Source organism: Oculina patagonica, chromosome 7 (assembly GCF_052425735.1).
Source record: "Oculina patagonica isolate OP01 chromosome 7, crgOcupat, whole genome shotgun sequence".
NCBI lineage: Eukaryota > Metazoa > Cnidaria > Anthozoa > Scleractinia > Oculinidae > Oculina > Oculina patagonica.
This window is the reverse complement of record NC_135764.1, coordinates 8,685,826-8,709,727: the sequence shown is the minus strand read 5'-3', so window position 1 is coordinate 8,709,727 and position 23,902 is coordinate 8,685,826. Positions and strand designations below refer to the sequence as shown.

The following is a 23,902-nucleotide window of genomic DNA, read 5'->3' as shown; positions in this document are numbered from 1 at the left end:
TGGCACAAGCTAAGTTGTGCTTGTTCCACATTACTAACGTGACCAAAGTTTGATACGGGTGCAATTTCTCCAATTTAAATAAATATAAATGCCAAAGTTACCTCTAATATCACTAATGTTTCAAGCAGTTTCATTGCAGTCCTTGCTTTTCTACCATGAGCTACAAGAACTAGAAACTGGTAAAACTAGAAACTGGTACTCGAATACATTCACGATCTTGGCCAAGCATATTAAGTGCTTAGACAAATTTTTAAATTATTAACCGATTAGACATGCATTTTAAAAGGATTGTACTCACTCTCCTGTTTGCTCATTGACACATGCGAGACGATATCAGGCTTTGATAGCAAACGTAGTTCTGTCTGTGTCCCTTGATGACATCTTGTGTCGCTATACTCGGCGACTTGACAACTTTCATCCCCCACCACCGTTGTGTCATAATCACCTTGATCACCTTCTTCAAGAGTAACATCGATAGCTCCACTTTCTTTTACGGCAGAGAGAACGGCCGCGGTGGGCTTTTCAAATTCTCCGCTTTGCAACTGGCTGCTTAGAACATTGGTTCCCACTAAGCCACGTATTTCTCCCTGCAAATCATTCAGAGGGAGAAGCAAAGCCAGGCAGCAAGAGAAAGACCAGTGTGGATTTTTGCGCCATTCCTTTAGGTACTGATATAGAAACAGTGTGTACTGGTCTGAAAGTAAACGAGACAAGTAGGATCTTAGAATCGCTTAATAAATTTATCACACTTCCACTTGTTCTTTATATTTACTTCTCGGACGTCACTGAGATTCGAACCCCATTCCGCCCTCGTTAAGTGTCCCTAGCCAAGAAGTGTTATTCTATAGTATGAGAGCGATTGTTAGGGTATCATAAAACAAAGGATAAAAGCCAAATATATACTCCATTTAACCGTTCCAATGTTCTCTACTGATGCAAAAAAGAAGTTAAACCGTGCTATGGACATACATTTGTCAGGCCACTAGTACCCAAGAAGAACCCATCTGTCACCCAGTCGATGTTGCCAATCACCACAAGCCCCAAACGCTATCACTTTATTAACGAAAGGTAGTTAAGCAGGTAGATCCAGAGCCCTTGCTAAGGGATTCCTAAAAGGGGCAATTTGTGGTAAGCAATGTTGGAGCATTTTGTTACACTTACTGACAATTTTAAAAAATGCTATTCCCAAGCTGTACATTAAAATTTGATTTCTTTAAAACTCGAAATAAAAGGACATAGATATCCATTTTTTTACGAATCAGAGACCTTCTTAATACAAGTAAAAGTCGTTCAAACAAGAAGAAAAAAGCTATTGACGAATGTCGGTATACAGGAATATGTACTACGTCGTTATCACGTCATTTAATAATGCAAATTCATAAAACAGCAGGTTCCATTAAGGCTGTGGACGCCTTTATCTATTTCCAAATCGTCACGGCATTCGAATTTTAGGATTTTCTCTGTTCAGATCACGTAACTGGTTAAATATGGCCGTGATTTCAAAATTTTGAAAACCTCTTCACTAGAACAACTACCATTTCTCAAAAGCTGATAGCGTGAGCTCTGGATTTCAATAGATTATAGCTAGAAATATACTTAACCATTTATTTGGTATTTTTAAAGAACGCCCCTAAAAAAGACTCTAGTTTTGAATAGTTTATATAGTGCTTGTAAGTGCTATTTACAATTATTTCAACTTACAAACAAGAAGGCCAAGCACAGAAGTATTCGCTCCTATCACCAGTAACTTGAACAGGATTGCGTCTGCGTCCACATACTTGCCCATTGAAGCTGGTATGTTCTCTGCAGGGATTTTACTCACGGCTCCAATGCCCAGGTTTACAACAGTAACAGCAAGGGACGTCGCCATTAATCTGTTTTCAGTCACGTCATTTATGGGTTTGATCCAGGAGAAAAGCATTCCATACATCCCAGCGATGACCCATGCCAAGCCAATGTAGGACCTGCTCTCTTGCCCCACGAGAATCAATGCAGACGTCAAAATTACTTTTCGAGACATTTCTACAAGTTCCCAATACCACGAGCGATGTTTGTTGTTTTTCCAAAAAGAAAACGCAATCCTGAGATAACTTCCGTACCAGAGTCTGTATGCAAGGCATCGGCGTCTGCTACAGCTCTTAACACTTCTCTTTGTCTCCAAAGGGCAATGAATGATGAGGCAGTGAGGGTAATGATGTAAGCAGAAGAAATGTACGCCACGATAAGCCAATGGTTGTACTTTGTACCTTGGCATTGAATGCTGTAATCTGCTTTCATGTAACTGTGACAAAACTCTTCTTTTTCATCTCGGCAAACTTTCTGGCAGGCAAGTGGAAGAACATTGGTTGTCTTGGCACACGTGTTCAGGTAAGTAACATACAAGAAGAAAAACAAGTTCCTGAGCACGGTCTCTTTTGTCTGTGAGATTTCTTCTGACCTCTCATCGTCCTGCAGATTCCGACTTTGTAAGATTATTGCTCTTCGCACTGCGTAAACGATTACAGACAAGCCGATGACAGAAGCATTTATTATCATCATTGCAAGCAAATGTCCAAAAGCATCCACACGAAATTGCGAGAAAAGGCAGTGAATGGGTGCTATATGAAGTACATCCATCTGAAGTATTCCTGAATATTTGGCGATAACCTCCAAAGAGCCGGGCCATTTTATGTATGAGAACGTTTCCAGCAAGCCATAGGTGACTTGATAAAAGCCAATTACGATCTTAAGTTTAGACAAAAACATGTCTGTCAGGGGGCGGTGCTCTCCAGTTTTGCTGTGTCTTCTGTTGATCCACACCAAAACCACAATAATTATAACGACGATGGCCGTAATGATTGACAACTGGCCCACCATCCACCTCTTTGATGAGCACTTTGTGCATGTTTGTAACTGTTTATAGTACCCTGCACCGCAAACTTCACAGAGAGGACCTTTGTATCCTTTTTCGCATGGGGAATCTAAACCACCTCTGCATGATTTTTCTCTCGGACACTTGTAAGGTGTTGGTATCGGGAAAGGATATTGTACACTTGAAGCATCTAGCGCTGGTGAGGACGTCAGGAGATTCGCAATGAAATCTCTGTATCGATCTGTGTGTGACACGTTCCGCCATTCCCACCAGTACCCAGCTCTCAAAGAAGCATAATCATCTTGGCATTCTAGTCCACCTTGTCCACATTTGTGACATTTATCGAACATATGGGTTCGATAAAATCCTTCCAAGCATTGACAAGCACGGTATCCGGCAAAGAAATCAGTTTCTGTTCCTGTTGGCAGTAATGAGTGTGTTTAAGAAAACTGTGTCAACAGCTAGCATAAGCGTTATTTATGCCTACAGCGTATTCATGCAATGTATTTGTGAGTTCTATTTCGCGTTATGTCACTTATTGATTATTAGAAAGCGTAACTGTGGCTCTTCCACAACAACTCATTCTACTTAAAACTAAAATGGGGAAAAAAACTGAAAAAATGTCAAATGCCATATCAGTTTCGAATGTGTCAGTCAGATTTTCCCCTCCACCCCTCTTCCAAAGTTTCCTTTTTTCTATCTACAGGACAACGCAGACTATAGTAGGAGCACGAAATTCAATTTGGGGGGGGGGGGGGGGAGCCCAAGAATCATCGCTAGATGCATTTGAAATAGAAGAAGCTGTTTAATATCTTGAGGATCATTTACTTAAGAGTGTCTCTTAACTCTATATTTTTTTTCGCGTATTGTAAGTACGTAGTCTGCTTTGCTGAATTGCAATGTTTTTCGTTATATTGCCACAAGGCTCACTTTCACAAATTCCACAAATTTGGTGGCGGTTTGTACCTTTCTTCATCCTCTTCTTGGCTCCCTTGTATTAAATAATGGTTAAAACGACAAAATGTTATCAAAATAGTACGTCAACGTCGAGAACATCAGAGAGCAAGAGTCGTTTCTGAATTTGAGGCATTCACAACAGCAAATTTGTCCTTTTTTTTGAAAATATTTTACCATAACTAAGGGGTACAGAATTATAGTGTAACCAACATTCGGTGAGGTTTTTCAAAGTAATTTTGGTACTGTAATTACAGCACGGTGACTTTAATATAATGAAAATGATGAAAGCACTAATAAAACCATGAGTAACATAACCAACTCAACGAACAAATTCAAAACGTTTCTTGAATAATGCGCACGTGTTCAAACCTCACCTTCAGGACAAGACTTGCAATCTTGCTTTTGTCTTCCTGGCGTTTTATCAAAGTGAACAAAGGAACCGTTTGGACATTTCTTGCAGCTTTTGGCCACGTAGCCGAGATCATCCGAGTAAAATCCTCCTGGAAATGGAATCACAGTGAGCCTGTTTACTTTACACATGCAAAATAAATTTATTCGAAGACAATTATCACAGTTGTATAGGCATTTATTGGGTTCTTCTGAAAGCAACAGATTTTTATTAATTGAGACTAGGTTCGATTCCGGATCATGCCATATGTGGGTTGAGTTTGTGGTTGGTTCTTGCCTTGCTCCGAGGGTTTTCTTCGGATTCTCCGCTTTCCTCCCTCTTGAGAAAACTAACATTTCTTAAATCGATCCGACCTATCGACCCACATGATATAGCGGACCCACATGAAAACCGGCTAGAGCTGATGTGGCCTTTACTCTTTTTGACACGTGCTTGGCGAATTGTGGAGGTCAATCGTGTAAAGCGGGCGAATTTAAGGCACACAAAATTTAATCGAACGCACTACGCTAATCTATGATTATTACTAGTGTCCGCTTTACGCTCTTAACCCTATTCAGACCGGAAGGGGCTTTTGAGGCCCGCGCCGACTTCGAACGCTTATAACTTTTTCAAGATTCAACCAAACTTTGTTAAACTTTGTGAGTTTATCTAAAATTTATCTGGAAATAATTTGGTAGGATTTGATGTTGTGTCAGGAACATGAAATTACTATGGCAACGGCATTTTGGTAGGCATGTTTCCCCAAATTTGTAATTTTCGTGTTTCTATTGATGAAAATCAACTTAAATGCAATTACTTTTTACCTTTTTACGGTTTTTAAACACAGTTTTATCGATTTTGTGTACTTTGCAGTAAATTTGGGTGGTTTTCTGGCATTTTGGAAAAATTTTGAAAATTTTGAAAATTTTGTTCACCGGGTTCCACTGTACTCTGTTTTAGTAATTTAGGGTTATATTTAAAAACAAGCCCCAGAGAAGATTATAGCTTACCTGGAGGACATTCTGTACATCCATCAGCTCCTTTCGTGGAAGAGTTGGAAAATGTTCCCAAGGGGCATGGTAACAATATAGCCACATCCTTCTTATCATCGGATTTCTCTAGTTCTGGCACACGTCTAAACCCCGAGGACTCAAGAGCGGAGACAAGCGGTTTACCAAACCCACCTGAAGGATCTTTAACGTGGATAGCTTCTGTTGGTGAATCAACAGGGTTTCTAGGAGAGAAAAAATCCTCAGGAATAAAATGATGTGTTGGCGGTTACAATTTATAAGCGACGAAGTCCTTGTGTAAGTGATTAATGTTCGACCATTGATCGACGGTAGATGTAATTTTTTCGTGTGCGTTCATCGTAATGGGCTGTCGCTACCGCTACAATAATAATAATAATAATAATAATAATAATAATAATAATAATAATAATAATAATAATAATAATAATAATAATAATAATAATAATAATAATAATAAAAACAATCTTTAACGAGAAAGCGCCCGTCACTTAAATACGTGGTTTACAGGGAGGTCCTCCATAGAAATAAAAAAAGCATTCCGTTGGCGATTAAACTAAAAGGAATGCCTATTGAGATTATCGAGTGACTCTAAAACTGATTTTAAAGGAGAACAGATGATCATTTGACCGTTAAAGAGGTAAATGCCGAACTGTTATTGAACTAAGAACATTTCTCATTTTCTTGTAGAAAACTCTTGTTACTTAAACTCACCAAGGTTGTCGTTTCGTCTTGTTGACTTACTAGGGGGGGGGGGGGGGGGAGGAGGGAGAATGGAGCGGCCGCTGGCCATGAGTACTGTACTGTTACCCAGTGTCACTCGCGAGCTAAGACATTTAGCACGAGGTCAAAAAATGTACGTCGAAGAGAAGTTGTTGTTATATTTTTGAAGGCGCTTCAATTTAGTTTTTTTTTGTCTAACCAAGATGCCACCCGCAGATCATGGACCTAAATTCACTCTAGTCTGAAAAGAGTGAACGGCAGGAATTTAATACCGGTACCTCACCTACAAAATGCATGTATTTTAAAAGTGCATGTGAAAAAAAATAAGGAATTTCTGTACTGACAGATATACTGTGACTATTCCATTGAATGATGTTACATACGTCACTTTTGAAACAGTTCTGTTTTTTATTACCCTGTAAAAAAGGAAATAAAGAAAGGAAAACTAATTCAAAAGAACACAAACAGCAGCTGCTTTAGAAGCGATACTTTCCAGTTTCACCTTCTTATGAATCCCGCCATAGAGCATAAGTATTATCTAGTATTTTCAAGTATTGAAGTAGTACAAATACGTTACATTTGGAAATATTGAACACTGTGGCCAAAGAAGTAATTCAGGCTAAATATTTTCAGCTTCGTCTGCAGCAGGAATCTGTCAGAAATAAAATCAAAGATGAACAACCCAACAACAAGTATTATATTATCACATTAAGTGCACCTTTGGGTTTCATTAATTTTTTTCTCGCTTGTCCTCCATATACGCTCCCACACCCGTTTATGGCGTTTCGTTTTGCATTCCTACCATCCAAACATGCGTTCGTTTAATTACTCTTACCTATCTTCTCTCTTGATTTGACGTGACGAAGCCGCCATCTTGTGCTCGGTGTTTTGTTTCAGACGAGATCGTTTATGGGCTTTAATTACTACTACTCTGTCACGCCTTATTAACGAATTAAAGTGTAGCGTAGGCACTCTTATTCTTAGGATATTTTAACTTCAGTTAAAATCACAACATCAATTAAAAAACTTTGCAAAAAGTTGCATCTTATTCTTATCTCATCACCAAGGTACATTAGAATCTCGTTTTATTAAAAAAGAAGGCTTCAAAAAGTTGCTCATAACTTAGACAAATCTGGCTTGATCGCCAGAGTTTTTATGATTTTACATTATTTCGGGGTTCGTCTGTTAGGCTTAAGAAATGCGAAAAAATAACGCTTATTGTTTTCCTTCTTCTAAAACGGGTTTTAAAAAGGGACCTGTAAGAGCAATACATACCCGCGGGCCACCTTAAATGAATTATAGCGCAACATGTTATGCCATATTGTTCGTCTGATAAAAAAAAAAGTAGTCGTCGTCACTTACACATACATTCCTTCTGCATAGCTTCCCCACCTAAATGCCTCTGGTCCAATTGTCTTTATAGGATTATTCGAGAACATTCTTGAACAATGACGGGATGAATAATGTTATTAGTAAAAACAAGTACAGTATTGTCGTGAAAATTTCAGTTTTGTGGCTTTGTATCTAAGGCAACCCATGAATTTTCGATAACTATAGATAAAAGTTATTTAATTTATTATTATTATATAGCCGTGTCTCGTAAAAAAACTGGGAACCATCCATTTTTACGAATTTGATTGGCTTATATTGACCGCAATCCATATTTTCCATCTAGAGTTTCGGCGAGAAAGCTACAAACAAATGCAAAGAAACAATGACTGACGTCGACTAACAATACTAAACAGAAGAGTCAAAAACTTTGATGAGAATAAAAAGTAAAGAGAACGAGGAAACCTTGGCAAATGCAACTTAAGCTTGCATGCAGTCAAAATGCCAACTAGAGATGAAATTAAGAAATAATTGCAAGGCCAGAAGCTTAAGAGTGTGTCCATAAGAGGACCAGGCAACATGTCATACAGCTCATGTCACCGATTTCGCCCAAACTTAGCATAAATGTTGGGTATGGTGAGCTATTTACTGTGGCAAAACATCAACTCAAAATATATTATTCCCTTCAAGTTATGGCACCTTTTGAAAAAATGGCCATTTTTCACTAATTTATGCATATTTAATTAGCTGACTTTGATTGATCAGTTCCACAAGAAAAAAAGACTTCTGAAAATAAAATTCACTGCGTTATATTCTGTGGTTATTAGGCTTTAAGTGCAATAACTCACTTCAACCGTCTGATTTGATTTCTTCTCCTCAAACGGTCTTTTGGAAGGTACACATTTCGTACTGTTGGAAATAGCCTTTAACTAGTGCCCAATATCTCCCATGAGCAACAACTTATATACATTATTCTTACATGGGTAATGAAATCCATCATTAAACTTCACAAAAATGCCACAAAATGTCTGGGGACTTTAATATTCTATTAGTATTGAGGAACTAAACACACGTGACTTAACGATTTCATGCTATTTCATCAAAATTCACCGAAACACAGAAGCCATTTATTTGCCTCAATTTGGCATAAAATCGGTACGAAATAGCTAATCAAGCATAAATCTATAGATAACAATCAAAATATTGGCGAAGATTGGCAGTTAGGGCATTTTTCGGAGCGTTTTCAGAGCCATATAATTCGGCAATGTTGTGATAGTAAATGTAAAAATAGCAGCGAAAGATTTTCTTCAAAAGCTCGCTCAATTCAACATTTAGGCACATCAAAGTTAAGAAACAAGAAAGTAATACTACATACATGCCACTTATCGACACACAGATGCTTTCTTTTGAAGAATTTGTTCTTCCTCGCTGCACTTCGATCCTTCGATCGATCTCAATTGACATGTACTGTTGCTTTGAGGCGCGATGAACTTAGCCAATACATCGTGGTTCATTCTTCGTGAAAGGTGTAAACAGGTTGTCAATAAAGTCATTCAAAGAGCTGTTCAAAGTTCACGGAAGGACACTTGTCTCAGCCAGTTTGCATGAAATAAATTTAACTGGAAAATAAACAGCCGCCATGTTGTATTTCTACCTTTGAGCCTGCCGTTTCAGTCAGCGGTACGGGCGTTCACTGGGGCAAGTACGTAGTGTAGTCATCATATAGTTGTTTGACTAAATCCTATATAGGGATATTCATAAAAGGGATACATAGCCTAGCCCTACACAGCTATACACGCCTATACATAGCCCAACACAGCTATACACAGCTATACACACGCGTGTTCATTTGCTTTTCCTCCGCAAATGTTTGTTTTTGTCGGAATAAGTAGCGGATGGCGTTATCTACCCTCTGAACAACCGGGGCTTGATCTTAGCCTTATAAGTAGTGTGCGTTTCTTGTAAAAGTGAGAATTTTTTTCAACTTCTCCATTGAATTTTTTTGATAAATAGTTGAAGAGAAATACACTGGATGCAGTGTAATGTATGCGATGCAATCGGTTTTGATGCTCTGAAATTGAGCTCTGAAATGTCGGAAACCATTAAATAATCAGAGCAAGTTTTTCCATCTTATATCAGGTTAAAACTAGTATGTTTATTGTTTTTTTGTTGTTTCTGTCTTTTTTGGGAGGTGGGGGAGGGGGTGAATATGGACATTCGAAGAAATGGCGGTTAGGTTGTTAGCCTGGCCTGTGTACATCTATTCCTTCTGTTCAAATCGTCTATATTATATTACACTTTGGTAGCTAGGAGACTGAATTTGTACCCACTCTCTTTTTCGGGATCCCACAAAGTTCTCCATCTGTCCATTTACCGATAAACGTCATTACTGCAGTTTTGTTTTAGAAAAGGGCTTTTATGGGGGCAAATTTTTCCTCTTGAGTGCCCACATTGCAAGTGACGAATTGCGGCTTCAAATGATAATTTTCTTCATCACCGACTCAATTTAAGTGGCTATGTGAGTTACAAAGACGCGAATGCAGACTTTTGTAGTGTGCTTAAACCCCGCATTAAAACTAAACAAATTTATTGCAACACTAGGACTACGCAAGACGGCCAAACTTATTAGCTAATGTTTCAACCAGCACAGGTAGTCTTCTGTCTTTTTCGAGGTCAACGCGAGGAAAACCCGTTTTATTCTTTGTTGTTTTCTCTCTCTACATTCACACCTTTATAGATATATGTATATATTTGCTGCGCCATATAGAATGCGTCGCTAAAGGCATTTCGTACGTGAATACTTTGTTCAGTTCAGCACAGACGCTCCCCCAACTAAAGCACTTGCGCAAGAAACGATTACAAAACCTACCTCGCTATCCACCGTATAGTGATTTATCCCGTGGTAAACGTTATTCTCCAATTTTGCTGAGTTATTCATTTTTCCCCATTTATGCCCCAGGGGTAGGGGAACTTGGTCAAAAAATGTAATCGTTATGCGCGGTATTAATCACTATTTCCGCCAGGGGAGGGGGATTTGAACAAGCTTTAAAAAAAATACAAATGTCTGAAAAGTAACTGGGAGACGTTGACATTTTGATTTGTTTAACTGTGTAGCGTCTTTTATGCTAAAAATAATTGTTTATGCTCCAAAATGACGCTAAATACTAGTTATGCAACGCTTTCAAGTGGTATACTACGGAATATCCCACGAGTCGCTTGTATTTTCTCGGTATACACACGAGCCTTTAGGCGAGTGTGTATACCAAGAAAATACAAGTGACAAGTGGGATATTCCATAGTATACCACGAGAAAGTGTTGTGTAACTATTTTATACCATGCCATAGAAAATACGCTTACTAAATTTCGTCGAGAATACAGTCGCAGCGCACTATGGGAAGGTTGGGTTGAATACCGTCGAATATACAACGGCTTTCCTGTATTCTGATTGGCTGTATTTTCTATGGCATGGTATAAATGGCGGTATAAAACTGCTCCGACGTTTCGGCAATACTGCCTTCTTCAGGGTGCCACCCCAAAAAAGGCAGTATTGTCGAGACGTCGGAGCAGTTTTATACCGCCATTTATACCATGCCATAGAAAATACAGCCAATCACAATACAGGAAAGCCGTTGTATACTCGACGGTATTCAACCCAACCTTCCCATAGTGCGCTGCGACTGTATTCTCGACGAAATTTAGTAAGCGTATTTTCTATGGCATGGTATAAAATAGTTACACAACACTTTCTCGTGGTATACAATGGAATATCCCACTTGTCACTTGTATTTTCTCGGTATACACACGAGCTTTAAGGCGAGTGTGTATACCGAGAAAATACAAGTGACTCGTGGGATATTCCATAGTATACCACTCGAAAGCGTTGTATAACTAGTATTTAGCGTCATTTTGGAACATAAACAATTATTTTGATTTGGTTGCCGTGCATGCCGACCGTTGAACAGAAAAATCAAGAACTCTGTTTCGGTGAAAGTCAAATGGAACAGTTTTTTTTCTGGAAAATCTCTTTGGAAATTGACGGAACGTCAGAAATTTTCTTACCATTTGTAAGGTTTCCCAGTTCTAGTCTCCCGTCCTTCAAGTCTCCCACCAACGGAAAGAAATAACAGGAAACTGAGCTACAAATGGTAAGCGACATCTATTTCGGTTAGTTTGCTAATTTTGGAAAGAAGCCTTTCCATTTTTCAGTGGTCATTCCAACCGGTTCTCTCCAACAAATGGTAAGCACCCTAGAGTTCCTTCAGCATCACATTGCGGTAAACACTTGGAGCTGTAGCGTAGGAAATTGTTTTCCCTACGACAATTTGAAAATATTTTCATTTTCATCACAAACGCATCCAACGAACACTCGCGGAGGAAAAGCAAATGATCGCGCGTGTGGTCGCGCGTGATGGACGCGTGATACCCAGTGAACGGCCGTACCGCTGACTGAAACGGCAGGCTCAAAGGTAGAAATTCAACATGGCGGCTGTTTATTTTCCAGTTAAATTTATTTCATGCAAACTGGCTGAGACAAGTGTCCTTCCGTGAACTTTGAACAGCTCTTTGAATGACTTTATTGACATCCTGTTTACACCTTTCACGAAGGATGAACCACGATGGATTGACTAAATTCAGCGCGCCTCAAAGCAACAGTACATGTCAATCATGTCAATTGAGATCGATCGAAGAATCGAAGTGCAGCGAGGAAGAACAAATTCTTCAAAAGAAAGCATCTGTGTGTCGATAAGTGGCATGTATGTAGTATTACTTTCTTGTTTCTTAACTTTGATGTGCCTAATGTTAAATTGAGCGAGCTTTTGAAGAAAATCTTTCGCTGCTATTTTTACATTTGCTATCACAACATTGCCGAATTATATGGCTCTGAAAACGCTCCGAAAAATGTCCTAACTGCCTTTTCTTCGCCAATATTTTGATTGTTATCTATAGATTTATGCTTGATTAGCTATTTCGTACCGATTTTATGCCAAATTGAGGCAAATAAATGGCTTTTGTGTTTCGGTGAATTTTGATGAAATAGCAAGAAATCGTTAAGTCACGTGTGTTTAGTTCCTCAATACTAATAAAATATTGAAGTCCCCAGACATTTTGTGGCATTTTTGTGAAGTTTAATGATGGATTTCATTACCCATGTAAGAATAATGTATATAAGTTGTTGCTCATGGGAGATATTGGGCACTAGTTAAAGGCTATTTCCAACAGTACGAAATGTGTACCTTCCAAAAGACCGTTTGAGGAGAAGAAATCAAATCGGACGGTTGAAGGGAATTATTGTACTTAAAGCCTAATAACCAAAGAATATAGTGCAGTGAATTTTATTTTCAGAAGTCGTTTTTTCTTGTGGAACTGGTCAATCAAAGTCAGCTAATTAAATATGCATAAATTAGTGAAAAATGGCCATTTTTTCAAAAGGTGCCATAACTTGAAGGGAATAAAATATTTTGAGTTAATGTTTTGCCACAGTAAATAGCTCACCATACCCAACATTTATGCTAAGTTTGGGCGAAATCGGTGATATGAGCTGTATCACTTGTTACCTGGTTCTGCCCTGTTCTCTCACGGGCACACTCTTAAAGCAGTCAACACCAACGGAAACGACTTTTAACTCGTGTAAGAAAATACTGACAGTCAATGTAAGAGGCTAGAGAAATTGAAAACATACCTGCCGGGGATCTCGACCTTGTCTAAATATATCAAAGCCATTTGCAAGCAAATGTTTACACTGAACGTGGCCATATAAAAAGCATCTTGCAAACCGAGGTTGGTCGGTCTGCATGGGAGAATCTTTACCTCGGTCGTTAATACAGACCTGACTGCGTATGGTAATAGTCACGACCTCTGTCAAGATTCTTCCATACAGACCTTTAATAAGGACTGAGTATGAAATTCCAGCTTCAACTGCGGAAGGGCAGTCTGTTGTTGTTTGTTGTTTGTTTGTTGTTGTTTGTCTTGTGCATGACAAATATATCATGCGACACCAAGTTATTATTGACTGTGCGCATCATATACGCTGTTTTATAAAATTAGCTTGCACCAGGTTTCAGGTTCTTCAAGCGTCAGGCCAATACAATGCAGCTCGGATCCTCCTAGCAAGGAGCTCTACGACTCTCTTTGCGCAAGACAGTCTATTTGAAGCTGCGATTTGCGATTTTCGTCCTCTTGGCTTATTTGAACCTAGCGCTAGGGCTTAGTATCAGGCTTTGCAGGACTGACAGCAGGAGTGTCATGCGAATGCCACACCATCAAGGGCGACCGTAGTGCTAGGGTATGATTTTTCTTCATTCACCTTAACAAGCACCTACTTTTGTTCCTTTACACTTATCGATGCACTGTCCCGCAGCCCTTCCACCACCCCTTACACTGACTGTCGATACTCACAATATATGAGGCATATAAAGTAAATCCAACTGGGTTGGTTTAACGTTGATGAAGGTGCGATGTGGAATATTCTCTACTTTGTTGCCATTCATAAATCTAGGAGATAATATACAGATGGCCAATGCGTTGATGTAAGGGTATTAACTGTCTGTTATATATAGAGACAGCAAAGCAGTGAAGCCGAAAATAACCTAAATAGCCATACATCGACCCAGACATATCGCTTGAACAATTGGTTTTCCCCCGGACAGTCACACTTTTTGAACACTGTTTTAATATAATGCTCTTTCTGTCGGGCGGTAATTATTTTTTCCCGAGTTGCTAGTGATCATTTGGTCGCATCGTTTATGATTAACGCTTTTTAATGGTCAATGTTTCCCAAATTATTTGTAAAAAAAGTTCTTGGGATAATCGATCAATTATTATTTTTCTTTTATTAATGCTCCTAACCCATAACCCTCAATTATATATCAACGAACAACACAACCAGAACATTTGTGGGGAAACGGGGTAAGGGATGAAGCACTCCAATTAAGAATTCTAGGTCACTTTTTCCTAGGGGCGTAATGATCGCCCTGGGGGTGATAATCCCCCAGGGTACTCAGTGCGAGGTGCCAATCGTCAAGCGGGGGTGATAATCACCAAGGGTACTGAGTGAGAAGTGATCATCCTTTCTAGGGGTGATAATCCCCCAGGATACTCAGTGAGAGGTGATAATCTTTCTAGGGGGTAATAATCCTCCAGGGTATGGGGAGTTGATAATCCTCTCTACGGGTCGTATACCCCGGGTTAAGGAGTAACAAGAGTCTATGGTTTTGCTAAAAATAAACAGCTCCCGTCAAAATTATAGTGCCAAACAATTTTTTTAGGAATACATTTGTGAAGGGTGTTGTTAAATTTCTTTCTTATAGCGAGCACTTTCCCTTAAAATTTCCCTATTTTGCCAAAACAAATCTCCAGCAACCGAAAATCTACCTTGATAATATAAAATGTAATTGTTAGGTTGATACATTTGGATAGAAACTCTCGAATAACGTTGAACGCGAATAATCACTTAATGATCAAGAAATAGTAACAATATTCATCACCTGAAAATACTTACAGAACTCGCAAACTGGATAAACATGAAAACAAGTCCTTTGGCAAATACTGGATTTTGTTGTGAGAAAGATCTCTATATATAGATATTAAAATATGACTTAGTAGTACAGCCCCATGATTGCCCCTAAGGTGTGGCTTCCATTTCGTTACATCTAATTTCTGTTGTACTTTCGCGTGACATTTCCCTGGGGTATCGCATGTTCGAGTTTGTGCAGAGTGAGGTAGAATTTTCAGTTTGATCATACAATGAAGTTGTGTACAAAGAATTATTTGATGTGTTTCGCACCTTTATTGTCCTTTTTGTGCGTCGAGACAGCTTAATGACGAAAGCTATAGTACGTTTGGACATCACTCGGCTGCGTCTCCAAGAACCGAGCCCATCGTAAACAAGAAAATGGCATCCACACGACCAATCGGTAAAAATTTGAAGAAAGAGTTAATCTTAGTTCAAAATAAAAAGAAAGTTTTTGGAAAGAAATGGTTTTTGAAGATATATTTCTATTCTCATTGAAATATAAGGTACTGGCCTCAACTGACTCCATAAACGTTTCGTTGCCCTTTAACAGAGACATGATTGTGAAGCCTCGACCCTTGAAAGTGTACAGAGTGCAAAATTTGCTGCCTTTTCGAAAAACCTTTTGCGAAAGTGAATCGGCCGCCATGCTTGTCGATCGAATGTAAAAAAAAGATACCATAGGCGTAAAAAAAGTCAGCAATTCGTACGATTGAATGAGTGAAAAACTGGTCTGACTCGTCCTTTTCCTCGGATGAGCGGCAATTCAAAGAAATTCGAGGCCACTAGCATAGTCTCTTCTAAGAGACTCTGCTAGCAGGGTGAGTAAATGCAAGTATATGGCTTTGATATTGCAATTAATTATTGGGGGCGTCTTAGCACAATTCCATCGCATTCATTGTCTTATTTTTGAATTTGACAGGGATTTAAGGTTATGGCTTTTTTTAAGAAATTGGCCATAAATCGAGAGAGTCTAATGTACGAAAACCCTAGTCATAAGTGAAAAAAATGGCCTTGTTTTTTTTAATTTTTTTTCTAACATCAGTGTTCGTTGAGTATTCTATATAGGTTAGAAACCCTTAAATTAGAAAATATTCTTTTATATGTGACAACATTGGTGTCCATTTTCAAACAGACCGATATTTTTGTTAACAAAACCTGCACCTTAAGGACAAAACCCCATCAAGCTTCAGCAAGAACAACACGAATAAATAAAAATAAAGCCTTTACCACTTTAAGGGCATGTTTTGTACTTTTCAAGACTACACAAATTTACAGAAATAACGCCCTTTTTTCTTGAATATAAACCCATGCAAAAATTTCAATGATGTGTTTTTTTTTTGTTTCACTCACAATGTGTGCAGTTTTACGAGGTTATCAAATAGTCCATCAGGTAGGGATGTGATAGCATTTGATGATAAATATCTGTAAAAATGCATTCCATCTGTTAAGGCGTGTACAGTTATTCCCCCTTTAAAAACGGTATCAACATGTTACTTGGTTAACACTGCTTTCATTAACCCTTAATATGCTAAGTCCGGATTACTCCGGGATTTGGAGGAAAGGCCATTCAACCACTTATGACGTCGCCAACTTACACGTCAGCAGATTTTTGTGACGTGCAACTTATAAAGTTTGGATATATCTTTCCACAGGACTGTCCAATTTTTGGCTTATGCGCATGCGTCAAATAAAATTTTGTACATTTTTACATGGAAATTGCATCAAAACCTACTGCAATGTCAGAAAGTGCATTTCTTGCAAAGTTTAGAGACATTTAGGACCGTAGAGCCAAGAAAATCGATTAACGGTAAAAAAAACCATGTTTTTTGTAGAAATTTCAGCATATTAAGGGTTAACTTTAACCCTATCCAGACCGGGGGGGGGGGGGGCGGAAAGTGCCCGCGCTGACTTTGAACGCTTATAACTTTTTCAATATTCAACCAAACGCTGCCAAACTTTGCGACTTTATCTAACATTTATCTGGGAACAATTTGGTAGCTAGGGTAAGTTGTTGTGTCAGAAACTTGACAGGCACTTTGACAGGCATGTTTTCCCAAATTTGTAATTTTCGTGCTTCTATTCATGAAAAACAACTTTAAAGCAATTATTTTCACATTTTTACGGGTTTTAGGAACAGTTTTATTGGTTTTGAGTACTTTTCCGTAATTGTGCGCGGTTTTCTGACAATTTGCAAAAAATTCAAAATCCAAGATGGCGGATCCAAGATGGCGGCTGTTTTGACATTATGATGTCATTGTCACGTGATGTGACGTCATCATCCCACGTGACATATACCAAAAGATAGATTTTATGGACATACTATATATCTTCTAAGTTTCATTGTGATTGCTTAAATATTCTGGAAGTTACGGGGGGGGGGGGGGAATCCGCCCTCCCCCGGTCTAAAGAGACCCAAAAAGCCCGGTCTGAATAGGGTTAAGGCTCCTCTTGATGAAGCTTCCCAGAACATTGGTGATCTGCTCAAGCCAGACAACAACCCAGCTCAGATATTTAGTCAAATTACTCTTCGCAAGCCGTAATAAGGTGGTGTTGGTTGTGGATGTGGTGATGGTTGTGGTGGGAGTGGTGGGGATGTCATTTGCGGTAACGGCTTAAACCATGTGGAACGTACAGCCAAACAATATTTGTATACCTTTGGCAAAATATAGGAAACTTAAAACTTGGCGGCTCAACCAAGCATTTTTAAGTTGATTTTATTAGGTGAAAAGATACCAAACAGCTTTTTCGAGTGATTTATAACGTTAAGAGTGCATCCATGAGAGAACAGGGCAGAAACAGGCAGAAGATGATACAGCTCAAATCACCGGTTACGCTCAAACTTGGCATAAATGTTGGGTATGGAGAGCTAACAACTGTGGCAAAACACTAGCTCAAAATATTTTATTACCTTCGAGTTATGGCCCTTTTTGCAAAATGGCCATTTTTCCTAATTTATGCACTCTTATGGACACTTTCTTAAGTTTTACCATAGGTTGCAGTGCAAAGCATTTCGTTTCTCTTACATAAACTGCACACTTCTCGTATTAGCAAACAACCTGTCAGGTAGAGATGTAATAGAGTTTGAGTCCATACGTCTGTTGAAATATTAATGACAATATAAAAGAAAAAAAGAAGATGTCAATAGCTAAAAACTTTTACGTTGCATTTTTAAAAACCACACTCAAGTTTCCAGTGCAGTACTCTACGTTTAATTTAAAGCATTTCAAGTTTGGTCGGTGCCGCAAAAACTCTGTCAGATAATTACGCGTTAGAGTTTAAAGACAAGTCTCTATGAGAATGTATAATGCCATATATGAAATACTTATATAATTCAAACAAACGTGGCAACATTGAAAAATCTATGACGTCGAACAGTACGCTGGTATCGACGATGGTTGACCAACGCCGCCTTTCATCTAATGTCTTCTTTGTGCTATAATATATAGATTTAACCAAGCCTAAATGCGGACTCCACACTTATTATCTGGTTTTTAAAATTTTGTGAAAATACTCATTTAAAATACTGTTTTTGAAGTTATTAAACGTATACTACTCAAGAAAGATCCATGGCCGAAAAATCCATAATCGAAAAAATGCGCTAACAAAATTGTGTCACTATCACGGTCAAAACAAGTAAGATTTGTGCCCGTGATTCACCGGAAAACTATAACCTGGTCTGTGGTCAACATAAAAAAACACATGACATCGATGAGTTATATACCTGAGCCCGCGTTATGGTCATGCGATACTGTTCAGCAGACGTTAAGCTGTCAATTGACCATAGCATGAATGCTCAATATTAAAGATACAAGCCGACGTTTGACTTAACATTCCTTGGGATATGATAAATAGAGGATAATACATGGTTGCTTGGAGACGCGCTCACTCGTGTGCTATCGATTTGAACACTCGAAGATAAATTTCATATCTCCAAGCAACCATGTATTATTCTGTTTATTATATAAACGTTATAATTACAATTTTTTGACGAATTTTTGACAATTTCTCGAAAATTTCCGAATATTGTCAAAATGTTGTCCGCAGTTGATAAATGTTGTCTGCAGTTGATATTACCCCCCCCCCTCCCCGAGAGTCTGTAGGCGGGGGCGTACGCTCACTCGAAAACCAAAATGTTTTGGGGTTTCATGGGTTTACCAAATTTCCTTACCCATGGTGCACCGCTGCCTTGCTTCGCGCGGTGAAGCCCCGCTATAATCTCGAATGTCAACGTTTACCTTGGCTCCGTTTTGAAAAGCGCTAAGACCCTCGGGACCCTCATTAAGTGTTAATTGCTGGATTGTGTCACAAAAGAAAAAAAAAACATGCAAGTTATGCACTGCAGTGCGCTTCCTTTTTACTTACAGTCCAAATAGATTTATCAGGTTTTCAAACACTCTGTCAGGTAGATTTGTGATAGCGTTTGAACCCAAATCCCTGTGGAAGGAAATGCGCCAGATATTTATCATTACTTACTATTATATTCTTTTTTGGTTTCCGTAAGCGTAACATCAATCATTCTAGATTTGCAGACAGTGCAGTTTGTCTCATCAAACTTACAGCCAGTCCAATTTTGTCAGCTTGATTCCAGATTCAGGTAGAGATGTCAAACCGTTCGAAGACAAATCTCTATAAAATGAACAACCCAGTAATTAATTATCAATGATAAGAGTGTTGCTATACAAAAAACCTTGTTTCGCTATGGAGTAACTGGAAAGACCTCAAATCAGTTATTTTGCTCAAATGTGGCACATCCACATCGAATAGTTCATTTAAGTGTTTATAGGTAAACATCAATTTTCCCATTATCACTAAGAAAATTGTTTATTATGCAAGGCATTGCCATAGGCGCAGACGCGCACATAACATCATTACAAACAATACGCTACGCACGGTATTTGCCTATCTATTCAGCTAGTGCCGCAAGCCTTTCGGAAAAAAAGAACTCCGAATTCTTCCGCCTCCTCGCCAGAAGGGACGTCTGAACACATCTGGGCCTAATGCCGTCCGGTGACGTCACTACACTTTGGTTTTAATTCATGGGGACACGTTTTTGTCGAGGGCATGAAATTGTGAAAGAAAAATCGCCTCAATAAAGGATTACAGGGTATAAACTTGTTTTAAAAGTAAACTATTGAAAACTTGAGACAAATGAATGAGATTTTAATCGACTGCAGGCTATATTCTTTTACGGAACTGATTTTAATCTGAACTGATTTGCTTTATCTAGCGATCAAAATATAATATGTTACGCAGCGGACAAATACAACACACTCGTGAGTACTTAAATGAATCAATTTAGACGGTTACAGAGGCATCAAGAAACGGAATTCAATACAAAAATATCCTACTTGACCGTGGCCACTGAGTTCAGAAATCACTGGCTCATCGAGGCTGCAGGACATAAGCGTCGAACGGCTTTGTTGACAAAACAAGAATACGTATAAATTTGGCAAAACACTGCATGTCGAAGCGACGAATGCCGCCAACTTAAAACCTACAGATTTCCAATACTATTCTTCATCCGTAGGTAAACTAATAAAGTAATAAACTCAAGGTAAATGACTAATAAATTCATTTCTGGGAAGGTGAACTCTTTCGAACTCTTTCCAAACGTTTTCAAATTACAATCCTCGCGCGGTAAAATTCAGTCATAATTTCACATAATTATGCAAATAATTTTTAAATCAACCAATCAAAATCTCTACCCGGTTTTCGGGTAGTCACGTCACCGGACGGCATTAGGCCCAGATGTGTTCAGACGTCCCTTCTAGCGAGCAGGCGAGCACAGAGATTCTACTTACAGAGATTCCAAATTTAAATTATTGGCAAACCATGTGTCAGGTAGAAATGTGATAGCGGTTGACCCCAAACCTCTGAAAAAAGATAGAAAATAAGTTGAATTGATTGAATTTTAAGAAAGAAGCTCTTAAAGTTAAACGTAACTGTGACGTGACAAGCGTGACCATAATCATGTGGTCAACTACTCACGGGACGAGAACAGCCTCGTGGCACCAGGGGCATTTTGTCGAGGGTTTTATGCTAACTCGACATAAAAGTTTTGTTTTTGTTCAAGCCTGAGGTGTGTTATTTCCTTCACAGCTCAACAGTAATAACTAAAATGAAATTTTACGTACAGCTTTCTAGGTTGAATTACCGAATACTAACATTGTGTTAAGTTTTGTGGATGCAAAAACGTCTAAAAGGTTTCAAGAGCAGTGCGCCCACTCACAGAATAGTCATTTTTTTCAAATTTCCAAACACTCCCTCAGGTAGATATTTTATTGGGTTTGACGACAAATCGCTGTAAAAACATTCATAAAAACATAATAGCAACTCAAATTCAAACTGTAATTAAATTCACTGCCAATTTTTAGCTCATAAACAAAAAACAGAATGTGTCAGGCTAAATCGTGATAGCATGTGGTGAAGCAGTTCTGTAGAAATGTATGTCATAAGTAAAATGACAATAACTTACAACATTTAAGATTGAATTATTTTATTGTGTTTCGTTTTTTAAAGCATTAACGTCTGCAAGATGTCAAGAGCAGGGCGCAATGTTTCACTTACAGATATTTCAGATTTTTCAGATTTGCAAATACTTCGTCAGATAGAGATGTAATAGAGTTAAAAGAGAGGAATCTGTCAAAATGCAATGCAAATACTTTCCTATTAGTGGCTCAGGTGACTTATTGATTTTCATCAACTACTTATTTATTTTCATCCAAAAAAAGACTTTACAGTGTGTCTTTTAGAGAGGTGAAGGAATTGAATACATTCTTCTGTAAAGATATATGTAATAAGTAAAATAATAATAACTAACAACATTTCAAAGGCATAAACATCTGCAATATTTCAAGGGAAGTGCGCTTCGGTTTACTTACAAACGTTCCAGACTTTCCAGACTTGCAAACACTAACTCTGGTAGAAATGCAATAGAGTTTGATTCCAAATGTCTGTGAAAACACACAATACAAAAAGTAAAATAATAGCATCTTTAGACTTTGACTGAAGCCCTAGCTTTCCTATAATTATTACACTAAATTATTTATATTCATCAGAAAAAGATGACTTCACAATGTGTCATTAAAAATGTGAATGCATTGGATATAATATATTCAACACTATTCTTCTTCTGTAAAGATATATGTAATAAGTAAAATGATAATTACTTTTAACATTTCAGATTGAATAACTAATTTATGCTCCGTTTTTCAAAAGCATAATCCTCTGAAAGTTTTCAAAAGCAGTGAGCTATGTATCACTTACAGATATTTTAAAATTTGCAGACTTTCAAACACTATGTCAGAGACATTTCCAGAGAACATTAATCGTTTTTGTCAGAAAGTATGTTTCTTCGGATATCTATATATGTTTTTAAATCTTTTGAATATTTTTAGATGAATTATTAAGTTATGTCGTGCTTTTCTATATGGAGCTGTTTATGTGAATAGCACATTTTGTTAAGTTTGTCACAAGTACTAGTACCAACCTACAAACGTTTGTAAAAGTGCAAGGTATGGAGTGCTTTGCGCACTGTTTTACTTACAGAGACCTCAAATACGACAAACTGGCGAACACGGTATCAGAGAGAAATGTGATAGCGTTTGATGAAATAGTTCTATAACAATGTAAGTAAAATGATAACAACATACAACGTTTTAGATTCAATTATGAAAATAAGCTTCACTTTTAAAAACATAGCCGTCTGGAGGGTTTTTAGAGCAGTGAGCTTCGTTTCACTCACAGTTAAATCAAACTTGTCTGATTTGAAAACAATCCGCCAGTAAATAAACAACCCAGAAGGCGCCTCGCTTTAAAAACTACATTTTGCTATATAATCTCGATCTCAATGTTTCCTCTAGCTCCGCGTTTGTAAACATTGAGATTCTCTGGAAACAAAGTTAAGTGTTTCTTTCGTGAACATTAATTTAGTGTTGGCCATGACCTAATTCCCAGAAATACATTAACATCATTAAAAGCACGGAAATTGCCCATTGCCCATTCTGGTCCGATTTATGTCAGTCCTGTTTCTACGTTTGAACCATTCACGTTCCGTTTATGTGTTTTTACTCCATTTTCCCGCAACCGACCCTGCCAAGATAAGACGTAATATAAAACAGCTAAGCAGACTTAAAAATAGGGGGCTTGTCGATAGCGGGCATTTTCTTACTTTTGTAGATTAAAACAAAGAATAGCATCCATTGCTGAATTTATGACATTTTTTTTTATTTTAATGTGTGAAAAAACTAGTAGTATCCAACTACTTCACTGACTTGCAATTGTTACTCTTACTGTTCTATCATAAGTTTTTGACTTGTCATACCTAACGTTAACACTTCTGACACGTTTTAGCTAAGGCGATGACTTAAGGTTCGTCACGCTCTGTCTGCTTTATTTTGTTTGTTTGTTTGTTGTTGTTGTTGTTTTGGGAAAGGAGGGCACTAGTGATAGTTACATCATCTCTGATTGACATATTACGTTCTTTCTTAACGGTTATATGCCAAGTTCCCAGCCTAACGCCCTTCGGTTCATTTACAAATACGCAGTTTCATCAAATTAGCAAACACTCTGTCAGGTAGATATGTGAAAATTTGCACCACATGGTGCTTCGTTTTAGTTACAAAAGAACCAAATTTTCTAGTTCAGCAAACACTACTCAATATAGAGATAATATGACGTTTGAGGACAAATGTTTGTGAAAACAAACAAGTGAAAATATGATCGATGAAAATGGCCTACAAAGGTTTTTGGATACTGCAGGTTATGCTTTGCTTTGCGCGCTGTTTTACCAACAGAAACTACAACTTTGGACGCTTCTGTAAAAAAATATGTAATAAGTAAAATGATAACAACATGCAACTTTGTAGACTAAATAATGACATTATGCTTCGTTTTAAGGTTTGTAAGAGCAGTGTGTTTCGTTTCACTCACAGATAATGTAAAATTGTCAGATTTGCAAACACTCTGTCAGCTAGAAACGTTATAGAGTTTGACGACAAATCTCTGTAAAAATATGCAATGGAATAAGTTGAATTATAGCAACTTAATTGAATTCAAACTATCATTTAATTCCTAGCTCACTACTAACTTTTTATCAGCTCTTTACAAACCC

The 23,902-nt window shown here is 38.0% G+C and overlaps 2 protein-coding genes and 1 pseudogene across 3 annotated transcripts in view; all 3 read right to left on the bottom strand.

Moving 5' to 3' along the window:
• Positions 1-266: 266 nt before the first annotated feature.
• LOC144659178 (uncharacterized) lies at positions 267-19,210 on the bottom strand (annotated as a pseudogene). Its single transcript, XR_013571866.1, has 12 exons — positions 19,153-19,210; positions 17,814-17,885; positions 16,141-16,212; positions 14,776-14,847; positions 13,674-13,769; positions 7,310-7,387; positions 6,525-6,599; positions 6,292-6,363; positions 5,207-5,430; positions 4,183-4,308; positions 1,702-3,269; positions 267-694 (listed from the first exon to the last, which is right to left on the bottom strand). The product of XR_013571866.1 is annotated as an uncharacterized LOC144659178 (transcript).
• LOC144661647 (lysophosphatidic acid receptor 3-like) overlaps positions 10,818-23,902 on the bottom strand; it is a 668,415-nt gene continuing 655,330 nt past the window's right edge. Inside the window, exon 4 of the mRNA XM_078522453.1 lies at positions 10,818-10,934. The gene's annotated coding sequence lies outside the window, so the exon portion shown is untranslated. The remainder of the gene's footprint in view (positions 10,935-23,902) is intronic.
• Positions 19,344-23,902, bottom strand: part of LOC144659177 (uncharacterized) — a 33,543-nt gene continuing 28,984 nt past the window's right edge. Inside the window, exons 20-24 of the mRNA XM_078519615.1 lie at positions 23,722-23,793; positions 21,672-21,743; positions 21,020-21,091; positions 20,592-20,663; positions 19,344-19,416 (exon numbers count right to left, since the gene is read on the bottom strand). Of these exons, the coding sequence (XP_078375741.1) occupies positions 19,344-19,416; positions 20,592-20,663; positions 21,020-21,091; positions 21,672-21,743; positions 23,722-23,793 (361 nt within the window). The remainder of the gene's footprint in view (positions 19,417-20,591; positions 20,664-21,019; positions 21,092-21,671; positions 21,744-23,721; positions 23,794-23,902) is intronic.